At 39.7% G+C, this 17,285-nt stretch overlaps 1 protein-coding gene across 1 annotated transcript; it reads left to right on the plus strand.

Annotated features, from left to right (window-relative positions):
• Positions 1–12,519: 12,519 nt before the first annotated feature.
• LOC103431081 (uncharacterized) lies at positions 12,520–14,601 on the plus strand. The gene is made up of 4 exons (XM_008369232.4): positions 12,520–12,846; positions 12,993–13,094; positions 13,182–14,073; positions 14,182–14,601. Exons 1-4 carry the CDS (start codon positions 12,598–12,600, stop codon positions 14,397–14,399), a joined length of 1,461 nt encoding a protein of 486 aa, XP_008367454.2. The 5' UTR covers positions 12,520–12,597; the 3' UTR covers positions 14,400–14,601.
• The last annotated feature ends 2,684 nt before the right edge of the window (positions 14,602–17,285 follow it).

A 17,285-nucleotide genomic window follows, 5' to 3' on the forward strand; every position in this document is an offset into this window, starting at 1 on the left:
ACGTGGCCCATGTCCCGGCCCCTTTAGTGCACCTGTAATGCGGGCCCGATGATTGTAATCTAGTTGGGGATGCACGCCCACGTGCACGTGTTTTTTACTCACCTAATGCAAAAAAAAAAATTGTGTGGCCCGCTGATGTCATGCTGGCATTAGCATGATGCCAAATAGGCCGGTTTCTACCTCAACCCATTATGGGCCGACTTAAAAACTGGCTTGGACTTTGGGATGGCCTATTTTTAAGGGTGGAAGGGGTTTTTTTAGATGCCAACCTATTTTTTTAGGCTTTGGGCCAGCCTCTTAGAGAGGGCTGGAGTTGCCATTAGGGAGTGAAATAATATGGAGCTGTGTTGGGTGGGTCTTTTTAGTCTGGAATTGTGTCTAGGTTCAATTTGACATTTCTCATGTCTTTTGGTCAGAAGCTTCAATTTTGACATTTCAAGTTAGTGAGTTATCATGTTGTTGTAGGTTCGACCGTTAAGTGTAATCGTCATGAGATTTAAAAAATTTCACTTACAAGCGAAAAAAAATATTTTGTCATTGAGCGAGTTGACTATACTAGCTTTTCACACCAATTTTCTTATACAAAAGTTAAAAATAATTTTGAATAAAATATAACATTGTGTTTCCAAAAAAACAAGAAAAATTTCGGTATAAGGCTTATGTTTAACGTTGAGAGCTAAACATAGCGCAAGTTAGTTCATCTTCAGCCAAAAAGTTATAGGCCACTTCTAGCTCAGATTTGTGAAAAATGTGTCTCTGGCCAATGACCAAAATGAATGTGTTAAAAAGAATCACAGTCAAATTTAGCAAACCCGCAAGTAAGCTTCATGAGCAAGCAAAGTTGGAGACGAAACTGACTTCAGAGTTCAGAGTAGAGTCACTGCTCGTGAAATTGTGACCTAGGATATATACACTCACATACACAAAGAGATAGGAACCCTACATAAGCTTCACTAACAAGACGACCTTTACTTAGGGTTGGAAAAAAATCCCGAAAATTCCCAAACCAAACAAAAAAAATCTCAATCCCAAACCAATAAAATTCTGATCCCAAACCAAAAACCGAACCAATATCGAAATTTCAGTACAGGAATCGGTATTGTCTCCTCAAATTTTTAGTAATCCCATATTGAACCGAAAATAAATATTATATATATATATATATATTACATTTAAATTGTTGCTAACTTCTAGTAAGTTTGGTTTACAGGTAATAACCATAACTCTTTATCGCCACATTTGTAAGTACGAACCTCCCACACACACACTCACCCTGCATTGCTGCTTCTCAACCAAACATGTCTATTTCTTCAACACGAAATCAAAAAATTGTACTGTTAGTTTTCGAACATATTAGGTTTATAACTTCAATTTTTTTTTTTGGTTTGTTACTTATTTTCTTTTGGTTGCATGTTAATTTGACTTGGCATAAATGATTGGTATTTCAATTTGTACGAAATTTGGGAATACTGAACCATCTCGAAATACCATAAATATTTTGTGAATCCCAAAAATTGAGAATACCGAAATTTCGGTTCGGAATCGGTCTTCAAATACAGTCACAGCCCGTTCTGAAATGTTGTAATATTAATTGGTCTCGAATGTGGAAGTTACTAATTTACCCTTGGACGTTAAAGTGTGTTGTGTGTTTTATGTACTTAAGTTGGACAATTCTAATATTTCCCAAGTTCTTGGAAAAAGACTTAGGCTTGTTACTTTGTTTTGTGGGTTAGTAACCAACTAGGACCACACACACACCTATCCATTTCCCTGTGTACACTCTCTATCCTCCCTATCTCGATTTTCTGCAACGTCCGTACAAGCGTACGGACAATTGTCGAACCATTCCATTTAGGCACGGATCGACGAGGAGAATATAACCTTTGAGTTCATTGTAGGCTCCTGAGTCCATTCGTACCATTTATAGGAAGGGAAAGCTTAGAAAACCCGAGAACCCAAGATTCCAATTTTGAGGTATTGTTCATGCAGTCATAAATGCACAATTTTTAAAGGATTTCAAGCTTATAGGAAGCTTAGGGACCCTTCCACGAAGCTCAGAGAAGAAAAATGACATAATTTGGACGTCGGGAAGTTGAGATAGATGCATTTGAAGTTTGACCGGATTATCGAAGGTCCACCGGCAAATTTCCGTGGATTTTAGGTCCCAAAACAGGTATGGTTGTATTCTATTCGTCCTAAGCTTCAATTTGCTTCAAGTTTCATGAAATTTGGTGGAAAATTGAGTGATAAATGAAGGTATTATTATTTTCCAGAAATCGGCAACGCAGAGGTCACCGGCGTTGGACTCTGGCGAGCTGAGGAAGACGAAGGAGCATATTCCGTCAAATCTGACGAAATATTCTAACTGCAAAAGGTAACGCCGTTAACGTCTGTTAAGGTTTTAACGAAATATTCCATGGAATATTCCTAACGGCAGTTAGGTTTCCGTCGGGGTTACCTACGCGTGGGGGCGCGTCTGGCCTTGCCTTGGTCGACGCGTGTCGGCGCGTGGGGGTCGGAAAATTTTTCTAAAAATATGGGGATGTTCGTGAGGTTGTGTAGATCACGTTGGTATATTCAAACATCTCATTTGAGCAATGTATGAGAAGTTATTAACTAGTTTTGTCTATGTGCTTTAATTAACGTTTATTTAGTTGTTTCGTATATAGGGAAAACCTATCCTAAGGACGAGCGCAGTTGATGCGATGAAAGTTAAGCACTCAAATTAAACCCTCTTTTGACAATTGTAGTATATGTATAAGTAGGGATCGTTCTGGACCGGGGATTAGGAGGGATTGCTAATCTAAACTAAACTGACTTACAAAAAGAAATTTAAAAACACTTAACTGGACTCTATATACTCAAAACACTTAAAAACACAAACTAAAACAGATTTTAACTAATTAGACACACTAAAGTAAAGGGGGATTGGGTTTTGGATGAAAATAAAGTAAAACAAAACAGAAACTAGAACTAAACAGATTTGCACGAAATTGGTTGTTTTGGATGGATGATGGGCTAGCTAGAAGGTCTTTCTCCACACATGACACACTTGCATACAAATCAATCTCCAATTGCCTTTCAATAAACTATGATGCTCAACACCCCAGATTAACCGTGATGCACAAATTAACCCTCAGATTTTCCTTTACTCATTGAATTGGATGAATGCATGCGACAACCCAAATCATTCTCTAAAAGTCCCCTATATGAATGCATAATAGAGATACAATCAGAGATCATTACGTTCAATGAAAATCATAAGTGTTGACGAGGCAATTATAACTATGAATGCATGATACAATTGCCAAGAATTCAATTAACGCGATTGTGATAAACAACCTTCACTACTCATGCATAATGGAGTTGTAATGAGTGGATGTAATGGGTGTAGTGGGTGGGTGTTGTGGTAATGAGTGGATGTAATGGGTGAGTGTTGTGGTAATGAGTGGATGTGGGTGAGTGTTGTGGTAATGAGTGGATGTAATGGGTGTAGTGGATGAGTGTTTGGTAATGAATGGATGTAATGGGTGTAGTGGGTGAATGTTGTGGTAATGATGTAATGGGTGTAGTGGGTAAGTGTTGTGGTAATGAGTGGATGTAATGGGTGTAGTGGGTGGATGTTTGGTAATGAGTGGATGTAATGGGTATAGTGGATGGATGTTTGATAATGAGTGGATGTAATGGGTGTAGTGGATGGATGTTTGGAGTTGTAGGTCAACACACTTGCACACACACATGTTGATTTCTAGCCTTCAAATCTTCAAAAACGTCCATCCTCATGTCTCCATGCTTGCACTATCCAATCTTGGCTCAAAAATGCTCTAAAATGCTCCAAAATGTACTTTCTTGCCAACTTTGTTATTATGACCTACAAACACACGAAAATAGCTTAAAATACATAATTAACTAAGAAATAACAACACAAATACACAAGAACAAGCTAACTAAGTCGCATAAATATGTTCCTATCAGCAGTCAAGGGCGGCTCGGGGGCTACGACCCTTCGACATATCAGTGAGTGGGCTTTTGGTTTTCAGTATATATTTATATACTTGATATTTTCCCAGAAAAAGTGTTTAAATGAAAGTATGCTTTGAAATGTTATGCATATAAATTTATATTCAGCATATGAATTAGTATATGATGCATAATATGAATTGGTACTGTGGACGCTCAGGTAAGTACCAGGTGAGTATTGTTTTGTTATATGAGATATTGATAATGTGACACGTGATTGAGAGCTCATAAACCTACACCCCAGGTGATTGTGATTTAGCTAGAGATATAGTACAGGCCTATTTATAATGTCACCTCCTGCACCATATGCTCACATTGGATCCAATTTAGGTGCACAATCTTGTCGTACAGACCATCATAGGTGGTTCCGACTCGTAGGCGACTAGCGATTTATCGCACAGCTATCATAAGAGCAGCATTGAGCATAACTATATTACACCTAGTCTTGTCGTTCAAACCTTTGCAGTGGTTCCGACTCATGTGCAGTGTAGTGCCGTATAGGTCACTTGCGGTGACTTCGGCTAGATTGACTAATGAGCTATGAATTCAGTCGTACAGACCTCTACAGGGGTTCCGGCTAATATGTTATTTATCCATGAATTTATTTTCACCTGAGTTACTTATTCTGTTTTATATTTTGGCATGGCATACTTATGAATATGGATATGTGAAGCATGTTTTGAATATATATATATATATTTTATATTCCATTTCTGGGAAAATTATACATGTTTACGGCGAGGGGTTAGAGCATTTGATAAATGAAATGGTTTTGTAAAGCTTTGTTTTTGCCCACTCACACTTTTTGTTTTGCGCCCCTCCAGGTTTTAGATAAGCTTGTCCGTTGGTGGCTCACGAGGATTGATTGGAGGTTTTGACAGATTATCACAAATGTATGGCATCTTTGGGTGTCGTTTAATTAGTACTTGTTTTTTGGATTGAACTTAGGCTACTCACACTATGATTGTGTATTCACACATATTCTAGCACTTGTCTTAACTAGTACTCTTATGAGTTGGTTTTCATTTATTCGTATTCTCTTTTATCTTTATTGCTTCTACACTATGCACATGGCTATGTCACCTTCACGTGACAGCCAGCATGCCCTGATTCGGGTCGGGGTGTGTCAGTTTGGTATCAGAGCCTAGGTTTAGCAGTCCTGTATAGTTCGTGAATATCTTAATCATTATGATGTTTTCTGTCAAAACTATGTCGCCTCTTAGAAAGCCACGTTACTCAGTTGAGCCTAGTTTCCCTGATATTGCTCAATTAGGGGAAGTTATAGCTAATGACATTCAGTCTTCGCTTCATCCTCCTTAAATGACACCTCTTGATGCTGTGTATAATCTGAAGCTGAATCATTTTATGGGGAATGAAGGGCACGAAGGAGTTGAGAAATGGATCAATCATGTTAATAAGACTTTTCGTGTAATGCAGAGTCAGGGGGATCTTCCTCCTGATAGATGGGTCAAGATGACTACCTGGTTTTTGGGTCCGAAACCTGCATCCTGGTGGAGATAGGAATCTTATCAGCTGACCCCAAAGGAAATTGCGGACTGGGAAGTGTTTAAACAGTTATTTCAGAAAAGGTTTATTCCCCATAAGTATATTGATCGCAAAAAGCAACAATTTACTCAATTAAAGCAGGGGAAGATGACAGCGAATGAGTATTATAGGAGATTCACTAACTTGTCTTGCTATCATCCGAAGGTTGCTGCTAATCCGGTTAAGATGCTCCGTTGTTTCAGGTTGGGTACTAAGAAGAAATGGTGTTCTATAGCGACATCGACTTCCTATGCCACTTACCAAGAGTTTTATGAGGTTTTACTATGGATTGAGGACTCAGAGAACATGCACAATGAAAGTGAAGATGAAGAAGAAAAAAACGGGAACCAGAGGCGAGATGATAAAAGTAAAGGTCAATCATCTCAGGGACCTCGTAAGACCCAAAGTTTTAAGAGAAGTGGTGTCAGTTCCAGCTTTGCTAGTGGAGGCTTGAGCTCTAATGTGCAGAGGAAAGGTGGTAGATTTTCTGGAGGCCCTAGATTTCAGAGGCAGAGAGATTTTAGTGGTTCGGGTGGTTCATGTGCTCATTTATGCCGCATATATAATAATAGGCATTTTGGGGAGTGTAGGAGAGGCAGCGGTTGATGCTATACTTGTGGACAGATGGGGCATAGGGCTGCACATTGCCCTTAGAATCAGCAGAGGCCCCAATAGCCTTCCTTACCACCACCTGCGCCTACCCATCAAGTTTCAGGACCTAGTGGTTATGCCCAAACTGGTCGTGGAGGTGCTTATCATTATCAGGGCAACGCTGCTCCTTATACTTCAAAGCAGTATCAGTACTTGCATGACCCTCATTATCAGAATGGTTACCCACAGTATCCGGAAGGTTCTATGCCATATCAGCCACATTTAGCAGGTGGATCTCAGTGGTACCAGGGGGGATAACCCCAACAGGTAGAGATTGCTGCTAGCAGTGCAGGATCTTCAGACAATTGGGTCAACCAAGACAAGGACGAGGTATTCATACTAACAGAGGTCGTGGTGGACGACAACAAAATCAAGGACGTATCCACAATATGACACTGCAGGATGCTCAGAACAATCCTGATTTAATCATGTGTACGTTAAATATTCTTGGTCATTTTGCTAAAGTATTAATTGATTGTGGTGCTACGCATTCTGTTATTTCTCATACATTTACTCAAGTGACACAACCTCGTCCTACACTTTTAGGATATGATTTAGAGTTTTCTATGCCTAGGTTGTTATGCCAGCTAACCTTATTCCGTTAGACATTGTTGATTTTGATGTGATTTTAGGCACTGATTGGTTACACTACAATCGTGCCAAGATAGATTACTACGGGAAAATGGTTACTTTCCATCGTCCTGGATTATTCAAAGTTACATTTGTAAGAGAGCCTAGTGGGGGTAAGGCATGGTGTTATTTCTACCATGAGAGCTAAAAGGTTGTTATCGAAAGGTTGTCAAGGATATTTGGCTCATGTGGTGTTGAATGATAATGCTCCTAGTAGTGTGGAGGATGTACGTGTGGTCAGACATTTTCCAGATGTGTTCCCTGATGATTTGCCTAGATTGTTGCTAGATAGAGACGTAGAGTTCACTATTGATTTGCTTCCAGGTACAGATCCTATATCTTTGACTCCATATAGAATGGCTCATGCTGAATTAAGGGAATTGAAAGTTCAGTTGCAGGAATTAGTGGATAAAGGTTTTATTCGGCCTAGTACTTCACCCTGGGGAGCTCCAGTTCTATTTGTGAGGAAGAAAGACGGAACTTTGAGGTTATGCATTGATTCTAGGCAATTGAATCCGGTAACAATTAAGAACCGTTATCCATTGCCACGTATAGAAGATTTGTTTAATCAACTCCGAGGTGCATGTGTGTTCTCTAAGATTGACTTGAGGTCTGGTTACTACCAATTGAAGATTAAAAGTGAAGATGTCCCTAAAACAGCTTTCAGGACTAAATATGGTCATTATGAATTTCTTGTGATGTCATTCGGGTTAACTAATGCACCAGCAGCCTTCATGGATCTAATGAATCGAGTATTCCAGCTATATTTGGACAGGTTTGTCATTGTCTTCATTGATGATATTCTGGTATACTCTACGTCTATAGCAAAGCATGCTAGACATCTTAAATTGGTGTTGAAAAGTTTGAGGGAACACCAGTTATATGCTAAGTTTAGGAAATGCCAATTATGGTTAGATCAAGTGGCATTTTTGGGACATGTTATATCAGCTCAAGGTATTCGAGTGGATTCTCAAAAAGTGGCAATTGTGGAGAATTGGGAGTAACCTCGAACTGTCACTGAGGTACAGAGTTTTCTTGGCCTAGCAGTCTATTATAGACGATTTGTTAAGGATTTTTCAGTTATTGATTTACCATTGACGAGATTGACCAGGAAGAATGTTAAGTTTGAGTGGGATGATAATTGTGAGCAAAGTTTTCAGCAGTTGAAGTATTATTTCACTCATGCACCTGTTTTGGCACTCCCAGATGATAGTGGTAATTTTGAGGTCTACAGTGATGCTTCTTTGAATGGTTTGGGTTGTGCATTGATGCAACATGGTAGGGTGATTGCTTATGCTTGAAGACAGTTGAAACCTTATGAGAAGAATTACCCTACTCATGATCTGGAGTTAGCGACTATCATCTTTGCTTTGAAGATTTGGAGACATTATCTTCATGGCGAGAAATGTAAGATCTTCACGAATCATAAAAGTCTTCATAATCTTTTTACTCAAAGAGATCTTAATCTTCGGCAGCGAAGGTGGATTGAGTTGCTTAGCGATTATGATTGCACGATTGAGTATCACCCTGGTCGTGCAAATGCAGTGGCGGATGCATTTAGTAGGAAGACTCCAGCTAGACTTAATGCCATCTATGATTGTCATGTTCCTCTTCTTGCAAATTTGAGGTCCACTGGAGTGGAGTTAGGAGTGGAAGATCGAGAGGAAGCCTTACTTGCGAATTTTCAAGTTAGGCCAATTTTAATTGATTGTGTGCTTGAAGCTCAGACGAATGATGAAGAGACCCGGGAAATAATTCAAGCAAGAAATCGAGGCAAGAAGAAAGATTTCAGAATACGAGAAATTGATGGCATGCTTATGCAAGAGAAAAAAATGTATGTGCCGAATAATGCAGAGTTAAATAAAGAAATTCTTGATGAAGCGCATATTTCGGCATATGCAATGCATCCTACAGGTACCAAGATGTATCATACCATTCAAACATTTTATTATTGGTCGGGTATGAAAAGAGAAATTTTTGAGTATGTGAGTAGGTATGTTATTTGTCAGCAAGTTAAAGCAAAAAGAAAGAAGTCGTTTGGGTTGATGCAGCCACTTCCTATTCCACATTGGAAATGGGAAAATATTACAATGGATTTTGTGTACAAGCTTCCTCATACACAGAATGGTTATGATGGCATTTGGGTGATAGTTGATCGGCTTACTAAGTCAGCACATTTTATTCCTGTGAGGGAGAAATATTCTTTAAGCCGATTAGTTGAATTATTCGTATCGAAGATCATGAAGTACCATAGAGTTCCAATTAGTATTATCTCGGATCGTGATCCTAGATTCACTTCTAAGTTCTGGGTAGCGTTCCAGGAAGCTCTTGGTACAAGATTACTTTATAGTACAGCATATCATCCTCAGACAGATGGGCAGTCTGAGAAGACTATTCAGACTTTAGAGGATATGCTGAGATCTTCGGTGTTGCAGTTTGGTGACACTTGGCTTGGATTTGATGGAATTTGCCTACAACAACAACTTTCATTCCAATATTGGTATGTCACCTTTCGAGACTCTTTATCGTAAATCTTGTCGCACACCCTTATGTTGGTCAGAGGTTGGTGAAAGAGTTTTAGTGGGTCCTGAGATAATGGAGGTGACTACCCAGAATATTCAGATGATTAAGTCTAACCTGAAAGAGGCCTAGGATCGACAGAAGTGTCTAGCAGACAGACATGCCACTGATCGGATGTATAATGTAGGTGATTGGGTATTTCTGAAGCTATCACCATGGAAAGGTGTTGTGCGGTTTGGAAAGAAAGGCAAGCTGAGTCCTAGGTACGTTGGACCATATATGATCACCGAGCGAGTCGGTGAAGTTGCTTAAAGACTTGAGTTGCCTCCAAAGTTGTCCAAAGTGCACGATGTTTTTCATGTCTCTATACTTCGTCATTATGTTGTAGATCCTTCACATGTGATTCCTCATCAATCTTTGGAAATTAATCTGGATTTGACTTATGACGAGGAGCATGTGACGATTTTGGATTGGAAAGATAAGGTTCTGAGAAATAAGACAGTGCGTTTGGTGAAAGTATTATGGAGAAATCACTATGTGGGGAAGGCTATATGGGAGACAAAAGATCGGATGAGAGAGATGTATCCGCGATTGTTTTATGGTTATTAGTGGATATATTGTTGTGTATGAATTTCGAGGACAAAATTTTTAAGGTGGGTTTGGTCTCAAACGTGGAAGTTTCTAATTTACCCTTGGACGTTAAAGTGTGTTATGTGTGTTATGTACTTAAGTTGGACAATTCTAATATTTCCTAAGTTCTTGGAAAAAGACTTAGGCTTGTTACTTTGTTTTGTGGGTTAGTAACCAACTAGGACCACACACACACCTATCCCTTTCCCTGTGTACACTATCTCTCATCCCTCTCTCGATTTTCTGCAACGTCTGTACAAGCGTATGGACAATTCTCGAACCATTCCATTTAGGCACGGATTGACGAGGAGAATATGACCTTTGAGTTCATTGTAGGCTCCTGAGTTCATTCGTACCATTTATAAGAAGGGAAAGCTTAGAAAACTCGAGAACCCAAGATTTCAGTTTTGAGGTAATGTTCATGCAGTCGTAAATGCATGATTTTTAGAGGATTTCAAGCTTATAGGAAGCTTAGGGACCTCTCCACGAAGCTCGAAGAAGAAAAATGACATAATTTGGACGTCGGGAAGTCGAGATCGATGCATTTGAAGTTTGACCGGATTATCGAAGGTCCTTCGGCAAATTTCCATGGATTTTAGGTCCCAAAACAGGTATGGTTGTGTTCTATTCATCCTAAGCTTCAATTTGGTTCAAGTTTCATGAAATTTGGTGGAAATTTGAGTGAGGTTATGTAGATCACGTTGGTATATTCAAACATCCCATTTGAGCAATGTATGAGAAGTCATTAACTAGTTTTGTCTATGTGCTTTAATTAACGTTTATTTAGTTGTTTCGCATATAGGGGAGACCCATCCTGAGGACGAGCGCAGTCAAGGGCGGCTCAGGGGCTACGACCCTTCAACATATCAGTGAGTGGGCTTTTGGTTTTCAGTATATATTTATATACTTGATATTTTCCCAGAAAATGTGTTTAAATGAAAGTATGCTTTGAAATGTCATGCATATAAATTTATATTCAGCATATGAATTAGTATATGATGCATAATATGAATTGGTGTTGTGGACGCTCAGGTAAGTACCAAGTGAGTATTGTTTTGTTATATGAGATATTGATAATGTGACACGTGATTGAGAGCACATAAACCTGCACCCCGGGTGATTGTGATTTAGCCAAAGATATAGTACATGCCTATTTATAATGTCACCTCCCGCACCATATGCTCACATTAGATCCAATTTAGGTGCACAATCTTGTCGTACAGACCATCATAGGTGGTTCCGACTCGTAGGTGACTAGTGATTTATCACACAGCTATCATAAGAACATAGCATTGAGCATAACTATATTACACCCAGTCTTGTCGTACAGACCTTTGCAATGGTTCTGACTCATGTGCAGTGTAGCGCAGTGTAGTGCCATATAGGTCACTTGCGGTGACTCCGGCTAAATTGACTAATGAGCTATGAATTCAGCCGTACAGACCTTTGCAGGGGTTCTGGCTAATATGTTATTTATCCATGAATTTATATATATATATATATATATATATATATATATATATATTTATATTCCATTTCTGGGAAAGTTATACATGTTTTACGGTGAGGGGTTAGAGCATTTGATAAATGAAATGGTTTTGTAAAGCTTTGTTTTTGCCCACTCACACTTTTTGTTTTGCGCTTCTCCAGGTTTTAGATAAGCTTGTTCGTTGGTGGCTCACAATGATTGATTGGAGGTTCTGACAGACTATCACAAATGTATGGCATCTTTGGGTGTCGTTTAATTAGTACTTGTTTTCTGGACTGAACTTAGGCTACTCATGCTCTGATTGTGTATTCACACATATTCTAGCACTTGTCTTAACTAGTACTCTTATGAGTTGGTTTACATTTATTCGTATTCTCTTTTATCTTTATTGCTTATGCACTGTGCACATGGTTATGTCACCCTCACGTGAAGGCCAACATGCCCTGATTCGGGTCGGGGTGTGTCAAATACGCTTCTCGAAAATTTCGATTTGAAATTCGGGATCCCATTTTTGGTTTAGGATCTCATACCGAATCATCCCTACCCCTACTCAAGTCAAAAGATTAAAGGCCCTTTAGCCTGAAAATGTGACCTAGAAAAAAAAAACTAACATGACTAAAAATATTGAATTAGCCTGAAAATGTGACCTAGAAAAAAAAAACTAACATGACTAAAAATATTGAATTAAATTTAGAAATAAATCTGCCACTTACTACTACGATATAGAGGTATTCTTCTTCATTTGTAAGTTAGAAGTTTTAGGTTCGAATCTCAGTGAATGGATAACTTGATACCAAATTAAGTTGTCTATTGTGTGGCTTAACCGAACTCTCTCTCTTTATAATGTAAAAATATCAATGTATTAAAGAAAATTAGAAATAAATCTGATCTATCGACAGAGCTAAATATGGACTCATAGTGGAAGTTCAATTATGTGGTGGGCTCTATTTTCAGTTTTCCTAAATTATGTGGTGGGCTGGGGTGTAATGGGCCGGGTCCGGATCAAATAAAGTGATGAACCCAATAACTAGAACAAAAAAAGGGAATGAAAATTGAGCGCCACTGATGAAATTCAAAAGGAGAGAGTGACAGAGACAGAGAGCGGAAGAGAGATGCCGAGGAACGAAGAGAAAGGGAGGTCAGCGAGGACAGCGCTGAGGGAGATATCGAACAACAATGGCGGCAGATGCGGCGGCGGAGTAAGGTTCTCTAAATTCTCCGCCACCGCCAAGAAGAAGGAAAAGGAAGGGCACAAGCTTAGGGTCGAAGAACATGATAAAGAAGAAAAGGACCACCAAAACGACGACGCTCTCGATCGGCTCCTGCTCGTTCAGTCCGATCTCTCCGCCCTAACTCACCAGGTAACACAATTCCTCCATCGATCTCAACAACCAGAACTGGGAATTACAGAAAGTTGAAGTTTTCGTCTTTATTTGAAAATTTCATTTTCTTTAGGGTTTTGTGAATCTGTCAGAATGTGTGATTTTGGGTTGAAATTGAATGGTAGATTGATGAATTGGTTGTGCAAGCATTTAAATGCCGAGGAAAAGCAACAAAAGAAGTCGAATCGTTCGTGAATTTCTTGTCCGAAATGCTTTCGTCTTTGAAGGTCTGCGAAATTTATACCCATCATATGATTAGTCTTTGAATTTCGTTATTATCCGCACCTTATGCAAATTTATGCAATTGCTTGCAGCCATGGGTGCCCAGGTTTCAGAAGGCACTCTCCGATCCAACGGAGTATGCTGCAGATGAAGTCGAAAGGGTAGAGATTGAGAGTCCACAAGACTCCTTAATCTCTCCTTCCCCCCTTGTGTCCTGGCGCGCGGAGTGCACTATTGAAAGAGGGAGACATCTGTTTAAGCTAACCCCTCTTCCCATTTCAAAGTCTCTGTCATCCAGACCCCCGGTCCCTTCTAGGTCATCAGTCTTTGAGAGAATTACTTCATGTACCGTCGATAGGATACCCAAGTTCAAGGCCAATTTCGGAGATGCAACTGATAATTCGCTTGACCTCATGGAAACAAAGTCAACTCCAAGTAAGCCTTCTGATTCGGTTGCTACTGAAGAAGGAAGCAGCCTTGAGCCTGAGTTTGTTTCTCCTCCGCCAATGTTTCCGAAACATGGGGGATCCATGGTTGTGAATGTGATGACTCCATGCCTAAAAATGTCTCCTCCTAAATCATGTGTTGTGCTTGAACCCATTTCGGAGTCTTCTCCCAAGGGTCATCATGCGGTTCATAAGTCCACCCCTTTTCCTGTTGGATTCACATATTCCAGTGATTCCTCTGGCAACGAAGCTTCTGGGGATCTCGCTTTCCGTTATCCGGAGCTGTTGGCGCTACAACTGCCGTTCCAATCAGGAATTAGAAAGAACCATGTTGAATCATCACCAGAATGGTGCATATCGCCTCCTAAAACTTGTGTTTTACTTGATCCCCATGATGAAAAGTCTCCGGGCAGCGCTGCTACTGATTTACAATTGCCAATTACCGGGCGTCTTCTAGATAAGCAAATTAATTTGTCTGTATCAAAAGAGAATGGTTGTCAAGGAGGCACTCACCCAATCAAGACATCTTGTCTTCAAGGTATTTTCGCCACTCATCGTTTGCTTTGTACTATTTTACTTGTGAGCACACGGATAACATACTGGACATGTTTTGATTTAAATCCTTTGTATTATTCTTTTGTCACAGAGACTGCAGGTGGCAGATTTTCGCTGATAGAAAGCACTCCCATCTGGAAAGAAGCTGAAAGCGTTGTTCGAACGGGCAAACATCCTGGTGAGAATACTTTAAAGAGGGAGCTATGGACAAAGTTTGAAGCAGCTTCTTTGAATGGGGTTCGATTTAACGACACTGTAACTCACAAGGGATTTCTTGACCGATTGGATGAGGTTGTCGATGGAGATTAGCAGTTGGCTTTTGGTTGCATAGTTTCATGATCTTTTGAAAATTATGATTTGCTTGTACAAGGTGGTTCGTATCTATCTTATAGAAGCACAAGGAGCTTGTTACATGTAATTTTGTATCCCCACAGTATCTCGAACCACCAGCAAGGACATGTAATTTTGCAGACTTCATGGTTTAAAAATTAGAAATTCATCGTTGTTGTAAGCCCTTTGGTTGCTACTGGAGTTTGCCCTTCTCTCTCTCAGTGGTTGTGTTTATGAAGCAACAATCAAAAAATAAGCTTGAGGCTTATTTATTCGAGCGATATTCTATTTAATCTAAACTATGGGTGATTAAATCAGAACAAAAATGTGCTTGTTAAATAGAGAACAATAGTGCTTAAAATTGGCTAGAAAAAAGCTTTCAAATAACCAAAAGTTTTCATGACTGATGTTAAGCAGAATGAGTTAAAAGTGCTTTTATAAAAAAAAACATGGATTTTTAATATAATGTTTTAATTATGTTTAGTAAAAGCACTTTTGACATACATGTGTTTTAGAAAATTATTTCTGAACTAAACGTGTAAAACCATACAATAAGTTGAGAAGATTATAAATGTAGGCTTTTTAATTTAGCAAAACCCTCCCCTTTCTTCAACACTTCCTAAAACCCTGAAACCTCAATATTCGCTAGCAATGGTTGGACCGAGTGAATTGATTCATCACATTGAGACGTCTCGCTCTCCTTCCCAGCAGGTTCACGCCTCACTGTTCGGAAAATTATGGAATCAAACTTTAATCAATCGAAATTATTGTTAAATAATGAAACTTTTAATCCTTTTTGTTATTTGGGAGCGCTTCGAATTTAATAAGTTTTGGTACTTGCATTAGTTTGAATTAGTGTGGGATGGTTTTGAAGCTCGGAATGTGTTTGCATTGCAGGCTGCGAGCTTGAATTCCATCGTTACGCTCGTGAAGAGTGTTATTTTTGGGCTAGGGGGTCTAGAAGAGGATGTTTAAGCGGCTACAGGGATTGGTTTTCGAGATATTGATGCTGGGATTTTCTGGCAGCAGATGAAGATTCCAGGTTTCAGTAACTGGAATGCTTAATTCATCAAGCGCTGTATGGATTGGTCTCAAAAAATGTATATTTGGTTATAAACTCTTTCACATTTTTTCTTACAGAAGACCATAAAACAAGCATACTTGTGTTGGCAGCTAGGCGATTACGTGAAGAGGCAACTTAGTTTTCTGTAGAATGTTTTACATTGTTCAATATAGCAGGGGCACTAAATCCCTCAATTCACTTCCATGAATGTTTTAGCTTTAGCGAGCTCTTATTGTGCCGATACATCCATTACTTGCCGATACATCCATTACTCTGTCAAAAGCAAAAGTATCCCATATCAGCAGGGTGGAACGCACTCTAGATTTGATGGACTTGTTTTGACCCTCAAATTCTTCAGTCGGCCTTATACTCTGGAGGAAACCAGAAAACCCTCCAGCTCAGTTCAAGAATAAGCCTGTGGAAAGTTACTTCTTCAAAAGCAAAAGTATCTCATATCATCTCTTCTCATTTTTCTTCTCTTTATCCTTCATGCTGCTGCAAGATGGGGAGAAGGTGAACAATCAGTCGGAGCTCTGATTGCTTACCTTGTCTGTCACCTCTTTCAGCAGACCCCCTAGCTCGGCGACTTGGGGGACTCCTACTACATGGTTTGTATCGCGCTTGACCAAGCCTGAAACTACAAGTAAGCTTCAAGTGAAATTGATACATTACCTTGTGCATCTCCACCAGTTAAAGATACCACCCCTGGATGGAGGAAGAGTACTTCCAGAGAAGATGCCACATCTACCAATGAGACGGATAAGGCAAGTCAAGACGACACCACACTCCGATACTTAGAAGTTTCGTGATTACGAGATCATTCTCCCACAATATTTCCTAATGTCATTTGTACTAAATCATTCACTTGTACTCACTAAAGGAGAGCTTGAACCTATGTACTTGTGTAAACCCTTCACAATTAATGAGAACTCTTCTATTCCGTGGACGTAGCCAATCTGGGTGAACCACGTACATCTTGTGTTTGCTTTCCTATCTCTATCCATTTATATACTTATCCACACTAATGATCGGAGCAATCTAGCGAAGATCACAAAAAGCGACCGTTTTCGCTACCTAGGATCTATCTTGCAAGAGAACGGAGAATTAGATGGAGATCTCAACCATAGAATACGAGCTGGATGGAAAGAGTGCATCCGGCGTGTTGTGTGACCGTCGTAGGCCACTGAAGCTCAAGGGAAAATTTTATAGGACGGCAATAAGGCCAGCGATGTTGTATGGCACAGAATGTTGGGTGGTGAAGCATCAACACGTACACAAAATGGGTGTAGCGGAGATGAGGATGCTTCGTGGGATGTGTGGGCACACGAGAAAGGATAAGATTGGGAATGAGGATATCCGAGGTAAAGTAGGAGTAGCCGAAATTGTAGGAAAGATGAGAGAAAATCGGCTCCGGTGATTTGGACATGTGCAAAGAAGGCCGACTGACGCTCCGGTTCGAAGATGTGACTACGGGACAGAGGTTCAGGGCCGAAGGGGTAGAGGAAGACCTAGGAAAACTTTGGAAGAGACTCTAAGAAAAGACTTAGAGTACTTGGATCTAACGGAGGACATGACACAAAACCGAGCGCAATGGCGTTCTAGGATTCATATAGCCGACCCCACTTAGTGGGAAAAGGCTTTGTTGTTGTTGTTGTTGTTGTTGAGCTCTTATTGTCCGTAGAGTGCAAATTTAGGACTAGTTTGTTATTGTTGTGCTTTTTTTTAAAAAAAAAATACTACTTCTATTGTGATGTGAGAATAAAAGGCTGTAAAATAAAGTTGTTGAGTGTTTGGTTTTTTTT

The sequence above is a fragment of the Malus domestica genome, chromosome 17, assembly GCF_042453785.1.
Source record: "Malus domestica chromosome 17, GDT2T_hap1".
In the NCBI taxonomy this organism is placed as follows: Eukaryota; Viridiplantae; Streptophyta; class Magnoliopsida; order Rosales; family Rosaceae; genus Malus; species Malus domestica.

Bases quoted from the DNA above. Each gene is read 5' to 3' on its own strand.
- LOC103431081 (XM_008369232.4), top strand. From the start codon at position 12,598: ATGCCGAGGAACGAAGAGAAAGGGAGGTCAGCGAGGACAGCGCTGAGG. The intron at 12,847-12,992 runs GTAACACAATTC...ATTGAATGGTAG, and splicing joins TCTCCGCCCTAACTCACCAG to ATTGATGAATTGGTTGTGCA. The intron at 14,074-14,181 runs GTATTTTCGCCA...CTTTTGTCACAG, and splicing joins CAAGACATCTTGTCTTCAAG to AGACTGCAGGTGGCAGATTT.